This window comes from Pholis gunnellus (genome assembly GCF_910591455.1).
Source record: "Pholis gunnellus genome assembly, chromosome: 1".
In the NCBI taxonomy this organism is placed as follows: domain Eukaryota; kingdom Metazoa; phylum Chordata; class Actinopteri; order Perciformes; family Pholidae; genus Pholis; species Pholis gunnellus.
This window is the reverse complement of record NC_136528.1, coordinates 16,715,133-16,729,983: the sequence shown is the minus strand read 5'-3', so window position 1 is coordinate 16,729,983 and position 14,851 is coordinate 16,715,133. Positions and strand designations below refer to the sequence as shown.

The following is a 14,851-nucleotide window of genomic DNA, read 5'->3' as shown; positions in this document are numbered from 1 at the left end:
ATGCCCCTGCAGTGGTTGGCGAGTGTGCTACCTATGCTTCCTTACTTTCTGCAAATTTGACCCTTGTATCTGCATGTCAGGGAAAAACTAAAATATTAATTTACATTGTGTATCCTTCCATGACTGATTCAACTGTGCTGAAAGGGCCCATTATCTCCCCACCAAGCCTTCCCCAAATTAGTTAATACATTGATTCACATAAATCCTTAACCGCTAAACTAAAAAAGACATCACTGGCCACCCAGTTGTTTTTCCCCTTTACCCCCCATCCTCCTTATACCATCCTCTCTCTGCTGTCCACAAACTGGACTATCTGTTTGCGAGCGTGGGAGATGACTGGAGTGAGTGGAATGATTGGAGTACCGGGTATGGTAGCACCAAGAGTGGAAGCACCAGGAGTGGAAGCACCAGGAGTTGAAGCAACGGGTGTGGACGCACCAGGAGTTGAAGCAGCAGATGTTGAAGCTCCAGGCGTAGAAGCAGCAGAGCTCGACGCACCAGGAGTCCCACCTGGAGTGGGGCCTGGTGTTGTACCAGGAGTGGCAGGGGTGATGACAATAGGGGACAGACCTGGACTTTCTGACCTAGCTCGAGGCTCCAGGCGTGGGGTGGATGTGATAAAGCGAGCCTCTCTGATCCGGTAGGGACTTCTGTAGGTGGAGATAGGCGACAACTCGGAGCCCCAGCCAAGATAGCTCCCACTGGAGGGAGAATGTGCATCCGCGCTGAAGTAAAGTGTGGTGCTGGACTCTCCAGGGAGTGAGGGTTTTTTCTCCGGGGAACCAATCACGAGAGGGGAATGCCGTTCAGGTGACCAGCCGGGAGTCTTGATGTCCAGGGAACACACGGAGGACGAGGCTTCGGTCAGGGACACAGCGCTGCTATCGATGTGGGGGAGGCTGCATGGTTGCAGTGGAGATGAAAGTGTTGGTGAGCCGTAAGCAGCACTCTGAAACTCATCATCCCCTTCGAAAATGAAATGAAAAGGTAAAGTGTGTTTAAAACAGAACACATCTCCTATAGGTAATACCATCCTTGAGGTACTATGACTACAAAGGATTTGTATTATAACATTCAAGGGCAAAAAATACATTTGCTTGAATGCTTACCAATAATCTACACTTAGTTTCTTTTAGCAAAGATTGAATGTATCAACATCTATGCCACTCGTATTAACATTTCATAGTTAAGATAAAACGATTAGTTAAAGTAGTAAGGGTAGGTTCAGTGTGTGTGTGTGTGCACTCAGTGAACAGAAGGTGTATAGTTGTATATGTGTCGCTGCTTAAACGTGGGAGATGCTGGGTGGCTCAGGTCATAACAAATACACTGTTCTCTGGTCTGCAATACAGCAGTCAGCATTTAAGGACACCCAATTTGTGGTATTAACATTGTAACAAACCACTTTCATGGTCACTGAGATTTGAGTGTGTGCACCAGCAGGGTTCAGTGTTTATCAGGAATCCAACCTTTTTCTGATGGTGGGGCGCTGGACACTTCTTCTGCGCTCTCTTCAAAAATGACCTCGTGGACCGGGATGATCTCTGGAAACGTTCTCATATCCTGGATTGTTGTGGGTGGAGCAGCTTTTCTAACTGGTCTGGCTACGACACTGGAGGGAGCTGGCTTTAGTGGCTGGACCACCTCTCTCTCCTGGGGACGAGACAGACAGCTGAGCCTCAGACGGCAGAAAGACAAGCTAAAACTTAAGTAATCATATTAGCGCCTTTTTAAAAATAGTCTAATGGCAAAACGTTTTTGTTTGTACAAAAATGTGCCAAACGCTGTGAAAATGTGTGCAGTCTATGTGTTGCTTTTAGCTCATCTGTCTCCATTTTTAAATCCTACACATAGTGGCTTCAAGTATCCATCTGCTCTAGTCCTAGTTCATATAAAGATCTTGCCTGGGGAGCCTGGGTCACCTGTGGTGGAGCTGGTTGAGGAGCAGGTAGTAAGATCTGGGTAACCTGCGGCTGAATAAAGGGACCCTGACAAATCACAGCACAAATAAGAATGAGAAACCCTTTTAAATATATATAATAACATCAGACTTTAGGCTCCATGCAAGGAAAGACAGGTTTAGCAAGTATACATTCAATCTCTCCTCTGAAACCAATAGTAATGCAACCACTACTTTTTTTAAAAGATCAAGTTGCAGGAAGTCTCACTACTAAAACCAATAGCTCTTCTAAGGAGGACATTCAACAACAACAATGCAACAAACCCGAGGAACATGAGGTTCATCAGGGGAGTGAACTTCTTCAGACAGACCCATCAGTCCGGCCAGCCCCCCCTCGCCATACGCCGACCAGATGTTTGTTACATCCCCCGTCTTCATGGCCAAGCGAATCAGCAGCCAGTGGTGATGTTTCCATCCCTCCCATTGGATAGGGAGATCCATGAGGGTCCCACCTCCTGATAAGATTAACAACCATAGTCTTTATGATGAACAGAAAGACAGACAGACAGACAGACAGATAGATAGACAGATAGACAGATAGATAGACAGACAGATCTTTAACAAACCGGACAGTGTAGAATGGCGATTGAAAGTGGGTGTAACTTTCTCCTCCAATGACAGTGTAGATCCACGCTCTGTGCAGGCACCACTCATCCCCCTGTGGCGAATACTCTGGAAAATCTCAAAGGATTTAGGGTGAAGGAAACGATAGTACAGCACCAACGCTATCACTCCTAGAGAGAGAGAGAGGGACAAGTAAATAGAAAAACAGAGAGGGCTTTTAATGGAGGCGTGCAAGAGTGTGTACAAGTTATTAGAACTCAAAAGAACAGTTTTTAGCTATTTAGCATTGGATGGGCTTATTACGGTCCTGTTACAGCCACAGATACCGGATTAGTTTATATTTTTTGGTCAGAGCAATTGATTTATTGATCAGGTTGATTAGCAAAAAATGTTTCTTAAATACATTACTAACCATAGCTTTAACATCAGCATGTTAGCATCATCAGTGTGAGCATGTTAGCAAGCCCACATTAGCCTTTAGCTCAAAGCCCAGCTGTGAACAGCCTGGCAGAGCTGCTAGCATGTCTGTCGACTCTTGTCATACAGAGTAGTTGTGTGTCTCACCAATGAGGAAGCTGGAGAAGACTGCAGCTGGGATTCCCACAGTGTCCCAGGACACCATTGTAAACAACCACGAGGAGGCCAGAAGAAGAAAAGCGTTCTCTAAGAACATGGCCTGAAGAGGAATGAACAGAAACAGAGGAAGGTGGTAACATTATTCCACGTCACATTTAACTTTTGCCATTTTTATTCAGCTTATCTGTTATTCAAGTGATGTGTTTGAGACTACTTGGATTCAACTGGTGCATTATCAGCATCTCAGATAAGCCATTTGGTGAACACTTTCATGCAGTATACATGTTTTCAGCTCATAAATTAACTCATGGCTGTAATGTGACTCATAGTTTCTCAAATTTACATTTTCTAAAATAAAATGAATTTGCAGTTTGGGATTTTTCTCCAATGAAATTCAAAGGATAGACTGTGTTTATATTAAATCATAATTAGTTGTTTTTTCCAAAATAATGTTTTCTTTTAAAGTCTTAAATGTTGCGTGAACAGACCACAAACAGACACACATACCAGGTAGAACCCAGCCATGCGGTATCTGGATTGACCGTACTTCACATTGAGGAAAAAGAAGATGTGAATGGCTCCCAGAACAAAGTTGAAGAGTCTCCATCGACTAGTTGAACGTATGATGTCGGTCTGCTGTGACACCATCCAGAAAGTTGTACCCAGCCAGTGCACACCTGACACACACACACACACACACACACACACACACACAACAAATAAAATATTCAACTACCAATATATAAACTCACTGTTACAGACAACCTGAGCAGATGAGGTGAACCACAACAGGGCGTCCTCACCAAGACTAACCCAACAATAGTTAAATGTATTTTGCTGAAACACCACACCACACCACATCCTTCCCCAGCAGAATATTAAATGTTTGTCAGGTTAAAAAAATATGAGCTTGGGGACGAAGACTAGGCACTACCAGACTTACCAATGACTCCCAGGATCCACTGTTTGAAGATACGTGTGAAGAGCATGAGAACAGCAAATCGAGATCCCAACATACTGACCTGCAGACAGAGAAAATATGCCTGTCACACAAACAAAGCCCAACATGTTCATATAAATATGCCACCCATTCAATTGAGACTGTTACATTGAGTGTGTATGTGCATGTTGGCTGTTGGAAGGTTGTGTAAATATGCCCACCCTCCACAGAAGTCGACAGAGGATGGCAGTGGGGGTCATTTGTATGTGTCCTGGTCTGATGAGTGAACAGGCTCTGGCGTAGAGGACCAAGGCCCAGGCCAGAGATAATAAACACACCACGAAACACACTGAGGCTGGAAGGCGGAGAGGAGAAGAAACGTGAGTGCTTTGATACATTGTAATGCTATACTGTACATCAGATGAAAGTCTGCTGCATACAAACACTAGAAATAGATGGTGGAGAAATTGTTCAAATTTAAAGCTGAACTACGTTTTGGCCACTTGCAGGCAACAGAACAAACTGAAAACAAAACATCGGACTTATTATTGCCTATAAAGTTGTTATGGCAAACGTGTAACACAAAAGTATTGTGTTATTTGATTTTCTGCATATCACGCATATCATTAGCATTCATTAGGAGCCATGTTTCTGGTCACCGGGCAGATGTAAGTGCAATATTCACTGTTTCAGCTCCGTTTTAGTCTCTATCAACTCCTGAGGGAAATATCTGGCATTATGTTCATCAGATAGTCGCTAACTTTATCTGGTGTGTGAGGACCACCAAGGGACACTATTCAAGCAAAAAGAGTGAACAATTAGCTGAAACTCTCTACAGACTCTGTAAAGTTTAGGGGAGCCGCAGGTTTAGGTAACAATTCTCTGTACGCTCATCACTACGAGCAACCCCTTTCACATTGTGTTCACTTTGTTGTTTTAGAAATAAAAATATAAATTACATCTGCTTTAAATTGATTTTGTTATCATAAGGTTGTGCAGGTCTCTCATGGAGCTGTCTGCAAATATGGTATACTGGGCCACCGTTCATTATTATTATTATTATCTGTTTGAGAGTCCCTTAAATGAAAATATAGGAATACACACAGCACATACTTTTACTAGCCATATACACAAAATTATACATGCTACTTTAGACCTTATCACCCTTGCACACATGCTTTCTACATCTATTCAGAGTCTCCGTACCTGGAGATTTGATTCCTATATCAGTGCAGATGAGCACATAGGTCTGCAGCAGCGTCTGAGGGAGGGTGACCACCAAGGCCTCAAACAGACGTAAGGCAGATGCATCCGCCTGCTGCATGATCTCACAGTACACATCCTCGTCTGGCAGACACATGCACTCCCACAGCCTGTGGAGGCCAGAGATGGTTGAGGGAGAAAGAAACAGAGAGAAAAAGGAAATACTCACAAACACATCAGTATATACATTATTATCATCATAAGCATCATAATCCAACATACACAAATGTTCAGTTTGTCTGACTATCATTTTAAACTGTCCTTGATCAATGAGTTTTCAACTTAGCACTGGCATTATTGTGCATTTACACACACACACACACACACACACACACACACACACACACACACACACATAAAGATGCACATGCATAAGGTTGGGCCACCTTTTGAAGATACCGAGGTGCAGTATGTGCGTCCAGGTGAGAGACTTCCTGCGGATGCGTCCATCTGACAGGTACCACAGATAACTGAGCCACTGAGGACCCCAACCTTTGAAACATAGAATGAAACAAATATAAATAAAATATTTATCTGTCATCAATTCATCCAACCATCCATCCATCTACCTATTACCAACCTTCCATTCACTGTGCAACACTGTCTGGTCTATTACTTCTACGTTCACAATCAATGACATATCATACCGGACTTGTTATTCTATCTGTCTCTGTAATATTTCTGTTGTAAACATAGATTGGCATGCTGTTGTTGTCGCTGTTGTTGTTGTTATCTCACCTGGCAGCAGGAACAGCGCAGTGAAGCCAGCAAGATGGGCATAGCAGTAATTGTGACCCACCCACAGATAGTACACAAAGCAATAGATCACTGGGAAGAGAGGGGAGGAAAAACACATGTATCTACAGTCCAAAAACACAAAGAAATGCTTAGATCAACTGATAAGGCTGGGAACACACAGGTAAATCACAAAGTGCATATTTGGACAAACCTCGCCTGCACACATAATTGCAGGACCATAAAACAGATGACATTCATAATCTCTTATCTCATCTCTTACTGTATTATTGTAACTTATTATTTACACTTAGAACCATGTGTGTAATTGTCAATAACAAACTGGCAGTTTTTTGTATAATGCTGCTTTTGTTGCAGTGCTTAGCATAGCAAGTGTTTACAGCAGCAAAACAACATTTAACGTCTGTTGGATCATAGAGCTTTTTGTATTTTATGAGTGCCTACTCGTTTATATATGACCTCTAACCTGTAACCCATGAAAGGTGTATTTATAAGAAAGTGCTGTATCTGATCCCCTCCTCTCCACATCACACTGGCCTGGCTGAGCTCTGCAGCTCTGACTGCCTCTGTAATCTGAACCGTTTCAGATGCCAAGCAGGCGGGCTGTCCGGGCAGACTAGGCCCCATCATGGGGTACGCCCATCCCCTCGTCCATTCATGCACCTCCCAAAAAAAAAGTGCGCTGAAATATGACAACATGGCCCCGTTTTGTTTTTATTGAGGAGAGATCTAGAAGCTGAAATGACACCGCCGTTTAACTCTGGAAAACTCCGGCATGAGTCTGCAGTTTTGCTGCATTGGCTGCGAGGTCATAACATGCAGCGTACAAAAATAGGAGAGAGGCGCAGTGGTGCTGACTGCAGACTGGCTCCATTATTAATGACAACCAGAGAAAACAAACGTCCAACTTTGTATGTTGGATTGTTCTAGTCTGAGTTTTACAGTAAATAGTACAACATGCCATCCCAGATTCTCTGTCTCATCCACAATATGCGAGCATCTCTCTCCGCTGCAGCCCTCACACTACATCCTTACACTGTGGCCAAAAAGGCACGCACACACATGCACGCGCACGCCAATAAAGTCAAATGAGGGCACATGTCAACAAATTACAATCAACCAGCACACTGTAAATTATACTGCACTCGGTTTTATTAATTGTGCGCAGGGCGTGTACGTGTAATACGTGTGTGTGTGTGTGTGTGTGTGTGGGTGTGTGTTTCATGAGCGGGCATGTGTATGTCCCAGGTAAGACTCACGCGCCGTCCTCTCTGCAATGATGAGAAATGCGGTAAAGGCGAAGACGCAAACTTGGCAGCACGGAATGCAGGCGCCTCCGTTGCTCGGAGTCGCTGAGTAGTCTCTCATTGCGGATTGAGAACCTGAACTCTCAGATTTACGGTGATGACGGTGTGTCAGTCTGTTGAAGGCCAGTTCTGGTCCCGGTCGGGAGTCGGTCCGGCTGCAGCAGCCTGTTCTCTCCGCTGCGTGTCCCAACGTCACCGCCCGTCCCGTTAAAGAGATAGCACTGGTAGTGGAGGGAGGACAGAGCCAGACAAGCACCCGGGAGACGTTTGGCCTATATTGTTTAATTCAATGACTCACGCCACAGTGTGGTTTGTATTTAGTGTACAGTAATCATTGATATTCTGGGCTATATTGTTTTAGCCACGCCTTGTACCTACATGTAGAAGAACAGAATGGGCCAAAATGCGACTTAACTCACTTAATTAAAGTAATAGGAAATATATTTCATTAAGATGCTCAAAAGTATGAACTTGAGAGACTTTAAACTCAATTGAGGACCAAAAATAAATCTCCATATTAGACATGAAAAGCAATCATTGCTTTTTCATGAATCTAAATCAATTTGTCTACAATAACAACACCATCATTTTATTTAGTGGACATGTCACCTTGTTAACATTATAGGGCAGGAGGAACATGTTTTCTGCACTCTGCAGAACTGTGTTGAACTATATGTAAAACCCTGAAGATTAAAGTGACCAAACTGATTTTTGAAGGAAAATATGAGAGATCATAGATAAAAAAATAATAAAGCAACAGTGCTGAGCTTTCACTTATTCTTGATGAGGAATAGTTACTGACAACAATGTGGATGATGGCGGTGCATATGATGATTTATTTTAGTTTAATTAATGACTGAGTCAGAAGAGCCATATCCATATATCATATATGCTACTGAGCCGCCACAAATATTTGTATGACTTGACATTATTGCTTTTATTTTGTATTCACTTGTTCATTGAGTCATTTTAATTCTAAATATCTGATTGAATTTGGTTTTGACTATGCTGTTTATATACTGAGCTGTGGGGTGGAGGGGCACATTATGAACACCAGAGGGAGTCTGACTCCAATAATTCTCACAGAATAAAAATGATAGAGGTAACACGGGTCTTTGTCCATTACCCCAAACATGGCTGGCCTTGTGTCCAACCAACACAAATGGTCATGTTTGTGTGTGGAAAGGGGAGCACTCTAACTGTGACTGGTTGGAAAGGGCATCTGCATTGTGTTGATATTGTACACCTCTGACCTTCACTACACACCTTGTTATTTGCTCAGGTTATAATTGGTAAGATTTAATATTCATTTTAATGCTGTCAATAAGATCATTCCCTGGACATATCGTCTCTTCTGGGCTCCCACCACAGTCCATAATATCTCCAAACAGCGGATGACACACATGTACGACATTCCAAAAGACATTTAAAAACTGTTGAAGAAATGTGAGCCACAATATTTCATTTTAATACGGGACTTTATTCAATAATATGTACAGAAAACTGCTTCCACAAATTCCTGGAATGAGTTTATACTTTTTTTTCAGCTCATTATCACATAAACCAAAGGAGGAGAGGCAGCATGACCCTCTCAAACACGATGACCTGCTGTACTTGTGCAACAACACATGTACCCGATAACCCTCCAGCAGACCGATATTTTATCAACCACCACAGCTATTTAGTGTCCTTCCTAGAAGCATTCTCTTCATCTGGGGATGCAGAAATACAGCAGTAAAAGCACCAGTATGTGTAAATGTATCTTGGCATTGAGCAACGTCTCTCACCATTTCATTCTCCTGTATCTTCTACTGTCTTTAAAGGTGCTAAATTTAAAATGCAGAGCATTAATATAGCAGCAAACAACCATTTGCAATGTAAAGTTATAGTGGAGTATGTCTCGATGAATGTTATGTTCACCGTTTCACTGTTAGCACCTCCAGATCAGCTGTCGCCATGTTGAGAGCCGTGTAGAGGCAATAGAAATGCTCTGAATTCTTTATTGAGCACCTTTCATTTAGGTTCCAATTCACACTCAAAAAAAGGGTGAGCTGAGAAAAGTGCAACATCACATTATCACCCACACATGGGACCCACACACTCACTAACAGCCGCAGCATTGCAGCCTCATCCTTTTCTGTCCATGTTTTTAAAAAGCAGCTGTTAAAAATTTGAAAAGTTATAAAATCCCTTGTGCAGTTTTCATCAACAGCAGTTACACATCGCAGTGTGTGCTCTGAAGGTCCGCTGTGTCTTCAGGCTTACTTGTTCGTTTTTCGGTGCACAAGGACATTCTTCTTCCAAACACTTCAGTGTCATCCTGTATCGGAACACTGAGCCATCACAACTCATATGATTTCCTTGTTGTTTACATAATGGAGGGGACTGCTCCTGGCAGTGCTGTCACTAATAGTTTGATCTGTAAGAGTCTCTTTGGTGAAGTGCAGAGAGCGCTTCCGATATGATGATTTATGTTCATTTCATTTTTTGTTTTTTTTCATTTGTTTACTTTTCACCTTCTATCCATCTGCTCACCTGTCTATATTCTTGTCCCTCTGACTATCTGCCTGTTTGATTATCGGTCAGTAATATCTGTTTAGGCTTTGAGTGACTGTACTGATGTCTGGTTGTCCGTTCATCCAGATCTCTCGGAGAATCCGTTCTCGCTCCTCCAGCCTCTGGGACCGGTCCAGTTCTGATGATACACACACACACACACACACACACACGCACACACACATACATGGATTAAAGCACGTCCATACACTATCCATTCACATAACCATCAAATTTCACATCACTGTTGAGAAGACTTTCTATTTTAAGATATGAGCATGCGTGACAGCAGTGAGATACACAGTCTGTGAGTGAGTATGTATAAATGTACATTGACACATTATAAAGCAAAATTACAAACACTGAAATGAAAACTCATTCTTTAAAACTTCCTTTCACAACGAGTCAAACGTTTTAAATACCTGTACAAAACGTTTTTTTGAAATGTAAAAATCCTCAGGTCACAGTTTTAACTGTTGTGCGATGTTCGTCTCTATTTGTAATCTGTTTTTCGATCCATTTAGGACAAAAGATCACTACAATACCTGAGACATAATCGACTATCTCTAAAATATATGCAGTCCAAACAGTCAATACCTGAGGACATGATTGCAATTGACCAGCGGTGGAAGAACTATTAAGATATTTTATCTGATAATTACAAGTAAACTTCTTAAGGCAGATGAATGGTACCTGTCTGAGAATTAATATGAGATTATTACATATTAGTTACTGTGTAAGCAGCATTTGGATGTTCAGCTGGTCGAGGTGGTGTTCAAAGTAGCTGTATCGGTCAATTTAATGTGGTGGAAGACAAGTACAAGTACAAGATTAAAATGTAGAGATATAGAAGCATAACGTAGTATACAATGGAAATACTCAAGTAAAGTACTCAACTATTGTACATAAGTACCTTAAAAGTATACTTATGTATAGTAGTTGGGTAAATATATAGTTACTTTCTATTACTGCATTAGTCATTCATTGAGTGCATTAGTCATGTAATATTGTGGTGTCAAACATTTTTCAAAACTGTGTGGATCATCTAGATTAACTGGGGCCATCATCTCGGGAAAAGACAGGTTTTAATGTTTGGAATAATGGTTTTGATATGAGGCATGTCTCTTCACATGTACCATATATGTGTGTGTCTGTGTGAGACGTACCCTCAGCTGATGTGAACATGGTGGCGTGCAGCAGAGCTCTCTCAAAGCGCCTGCGTCTGCGTGATGACAGGTCAGACGTGTCATCCCAGTCCTCGGGTTCGCTGTCCCCAGCGGGCCCGGTCCCTCCAGAGGCAACAACAGCAGTGTTGTCTGGGTTACTGTCAATGGGCTGATGGAGGGGACAGCTGTGATGGCGACGCTGAGGATGCCTGTTCCTGTGGCGGTGGTGAGGGTGCTTACTGTTGCCATAGTGACAGTCTGTCCGACAGTGTATCTGGAAGACGATGGCGCAGAGTGTGACAAGAAGGCCGACACAGACTCCGCCCAGAAACACCAAGGCTGTCCTCTCGGGTTGGTCTCAGAGAAAAAGAAAAAAAAAAACATCAAAACTTTTCTCTGCTCTTATATCCGTGTTGTTTCAGACTGTCATCTCTCACCTGTCCACTAGTCTCCCCTGTTGAGTAATCATCACCTCCTGATCTCCCTCACCTGTTCTCTATCTGCCTCGTGGTTGTTTTAGTTAGTTTGTTCCTTAGCTCTCATAGTGACTACAGCGGGATCACACACAGTCATGGCAATGTGGCTGATTGGACCTACCTGCAATGAAGGTGTAAGCTGCCAGTATGTTGCTAAGCAATGCCATCTCCTGGGAGACCACATTCACCTCCATATTTGGGGTTCCTGACGTGGGAGCGCTCATGATTTCACAGCCAGTTGAGCTTATTGTAATCTCCTGCAGAGGTCAGTGGAGTTCATGCTTGGAGACTCCCCTGGATCATAGGTTTGATGGGTGGAGGAGAGAGGACAGAAGTAAGAAATGATAGAGGGTTAGAAACAAGACGAAAGAGAGAGCGAGGGACAGACTTTGTCCACAAATCATCCCTCTCCTTAAGTTGAATCAATAATAGACACACACATACAACACCCAGACTAGAACTCCCCCATACTCAGAATTACAACACCAGTCTATCTATCCAGAACTGAAACCTGTCTTCTGTCGAGAGAAGATGAGGTAATTATAGTATTATTATAGCACTTTGGAAGCTTGGACACCTTATACCTTAATCTATACATCGTTTCTCACTCTCCCCCTCGTTATAAACATGCCTGAGCTGTTTGCCTGCAGGGTTTAGGAGAAAAGGCAACCAATTGTTTTGTTTTCTTATTATTTGTTACATAGTTGAAATAAATCTACCTATAATCCAATCTAAAACCTAGTTGTAGACCTTTTTCTTCTGCGACACACACTAGGTACCTCTTATGCTGTGGGATGTTAACATTTAGACTTGAATCCCATTGTGCAAGGGCTACACAGGTATGGCTATCATTATACATTATGTCTTTAAACATGATCAGAAGTGCCGTCACATGCAAATCATTTACTCTTGATAAATACTGACTATTAGAAATGACTCAAGTAAAGGTAAAACAGTTGGTGACCAGTCTGTTTCTAGGGAGAACCACTAGGTGTCAACAAACAGCCATCAGCCAACTTTCTCTTTGTATGTTGTAGAATCAGATCAAGATGAAGCTGACCTTGCTGGTGGACATAAACACACTCAGACAGAAGCACATCACGGATGTGATGTTGCTGTCACAGACAAGCTGGTGTCATGGACTATAAAGTCTTTCTGACTAGCAACACCCTGTTCAAGGGTTTTATTATTTACACACTTTCAAAGGTCTTCATGCTCAGTATCTGTAAAAGTTTTTTTGGGGGGGGGAATTTCATATGTATGAAAAGGGCGTCAACACAATTTGTAAAGACATCACTCGAACTTAAAATATCAAGATACATATTTTATCCGTCTTGTTCAGCCTCAACGTGTTATGTGCATGTTTCAGGGACTGAAGTTTAGAGTATCAGCCACATACCGCACCATTTATTGCAAACACTAGTCTGCAACAGCCAGGTTAAATGTAGAGTAGAGATAGAGACAAAAAGTTCTTATATAAATAGCTGTGTCTCGACATGTAGCCCCACACCCTGACTGGAACTCCCCATACACACTCAGAATAACACCTTTAGTGTGTGTTAGTTATTGATGGCTCTGATACAAAATGCATCTTTAGTTCCACTGTCTGATGGTGGAGGGAGATGAGGAGAGATGTCACAGGGGAGGTAAAGAGCAACAGAGCTGAAGTCCTGGAGAGGATCCTGGAAGATCCTTCATCCTCTGACAGGAGAGGAGGATTTGGAGGAAAACACGGGACTCCACAGTGTCTGCTTGTCTTTCTTAACTTCTTTATAACCTCATCTGCCCAAATTGAGAGCTCCACAGTCTATCTGATCGTGTTTTTATCTTATGAAGCGCTTCCATGAGCGTTGCCTTATGCTTCACTCTTTACAAGAGTTTCAATATTTCAAATACATCACGTTTTGAGGAGTTTGGCTCAATGCTCAGCAACAGAAACATCTACATCCACATCTGAGGAACCACAAGATGATTAACAAGAAAAACAAGAAAAATAGCAAAGGCACATTCGGTTACATAAAACTTTAACATTTCTCTCAAATTTGCATTTTATTTGTTAATAAGGCTTTTTTGTTTTACACCTCCATATCTGAGGTTACAATCCGTCTTTGCTTGAACTACTCACAGGTTATAGAAATATGCAAACTTTGACATGGTGTTGGAAGTTGACTTTGCTTAATGTGGTGTGATTGACTGAGTTATACTGCTCCAAACCTGACATCAGCTTGTCCAGCAATTAAAGGCTCCCTCCTCTTACAGTGGATAATGCAAATGAGCAACAATCAGTTACAGTCTTGTGTTAGATAGATGTGTTAGATGTTTTTTTATCACCACTTATTGGGTTCACTGACACTCAAATCCCGCAAACATTTACAATCCCTGTTAAGAATTTACATGATAAATGAAAGTCTTTATCCGAAATCACTTGTATTCTCTTTATCTGCAAAAGTTTAACACTAGAGTTATGCAATATTTCCACATATGAGTGACATTTTAAATCTGTGTACCGTGCTTAAAGCATAACACTATAATTACTCAGAATATCTGTGAAGCCCCTCGGCAAGACTCAAATTCTTCACTCGTTTGCTTCATCGTTTTTGTCCCAAAATGTTGTATCTCTTCTCCCAAATGAAATTAAGCTCTATAGATGTGAGCATTAATCCTGTTATGAAAGTACAAACACAGAGTGCAGCAGGGTTAAAAGGACACAGACATTGGTTTTCTCTTTTTGTAGAGACTTATTTAAAAATATCATAAACACATTGTGATTTCCCCAGCTGACAGCTTGAAACACATCTCATCACATGCGAATGTGCTCTCATTGGATGTTGATGAGAGTTTTTCTTCTCCATTAAACATTTTATCAATGATTACAAATGGGCCTAATCACTCAATGAAGACAGATCATGTAAATGTACCTGACCATGAAAACACAATCTTCTCTCACAAGTCTAAAACTGAGCAGAACCATAAAGAAACCAGAACCGACTCTCCTGCTGCGAGGCTGTAAAGACATGGCAAAAGTTTGAACCTGAACAAATGAAAAATGGATGATGCTCTCAGAGAATATCAAACTGACCTAATTTTTGAAGATGTTTTCTGCTGTAAACACTCTGAAACAGAAGGTGCAGTACTATTGACCTGTTAGTAAAAACTACGATCACACTGAAGAACAAGTAAAATACATTTGTGTCTCATCCCCACATGCTCATTAGCATAAAAACAGACCTCGGGCTTGTAATTATTTGACAAAACTAACAAAACAGTCTAAAAGCAATGCAACAACA

General features: G+C 41.9%; 2 protein-coding genes across 2 annotated transcripts in view; both read right to left on the bottom strand.

Annotated features, from left to right (window-relative positions):
• Positions 1-274: 274 nt before the first annotated feature.
• On the bottom strand, positions 275-7,509 carry xkr5b (XK related 5b; the record flags this gene model as incomplete). Its single annotated transcript, XM_079184684.1, has 13 exons — positions 7,319-7,509; positions 6,042-6,131; positions 5,690-5,795; positions 5,247-5,413; positions 4,262-4,395; positions 4,044-4,122; positions 3,608-3,777; positions 3,089-3,200; positions 2,527-2,694; positions 2,225-2,415; positions 1,905-1,988; positions 1,470-1,653; positions 275-966 (listed from the first exon to the last, which is right to left on the bottom strand). The coding sequence occupies exons 1-13, from the start codon at positions 7,425-7,427 to the stop codon at positions 275-277; spliced, it is 2,286 nt and encodes a 761-aa protein (XP_079040810.1). The 5' UTR covers positions 7,428-7,509.
• A 2,439-nt stretch (positions 7,510-9,948) lies between these two features.
• Positions 9,949-14,851, bottom strand: part of eva1ab (eva-1 homolog A, regulator of programmed cell death b) — a gene marked incomplete at its 3' end in the record, with an annotated part of 7,355 nt that continues 2,452 nt past the window's right edge. Inside the window, exons 2-4 of the mRNA XM_079185128.1 lie at positions 11,686-11,858; positions 11,089-11,445; positions 9,949-10,061 (exon numbers count right to left, since the gene is read on the bottom strand). Of these exons, the coding sequence (XP_079041254.1) occupies positions 9,949-10,061; positions 11,089-11,445; positions 11,686-11,788 (573 nt within the window). The 5' untranslated portion in view covers positions 11,789-11,858. The remainder of the gene's footprint in view (positions 10,062-11,088; positions 11,446-11,685; positions 11,859-14,851) is intronic.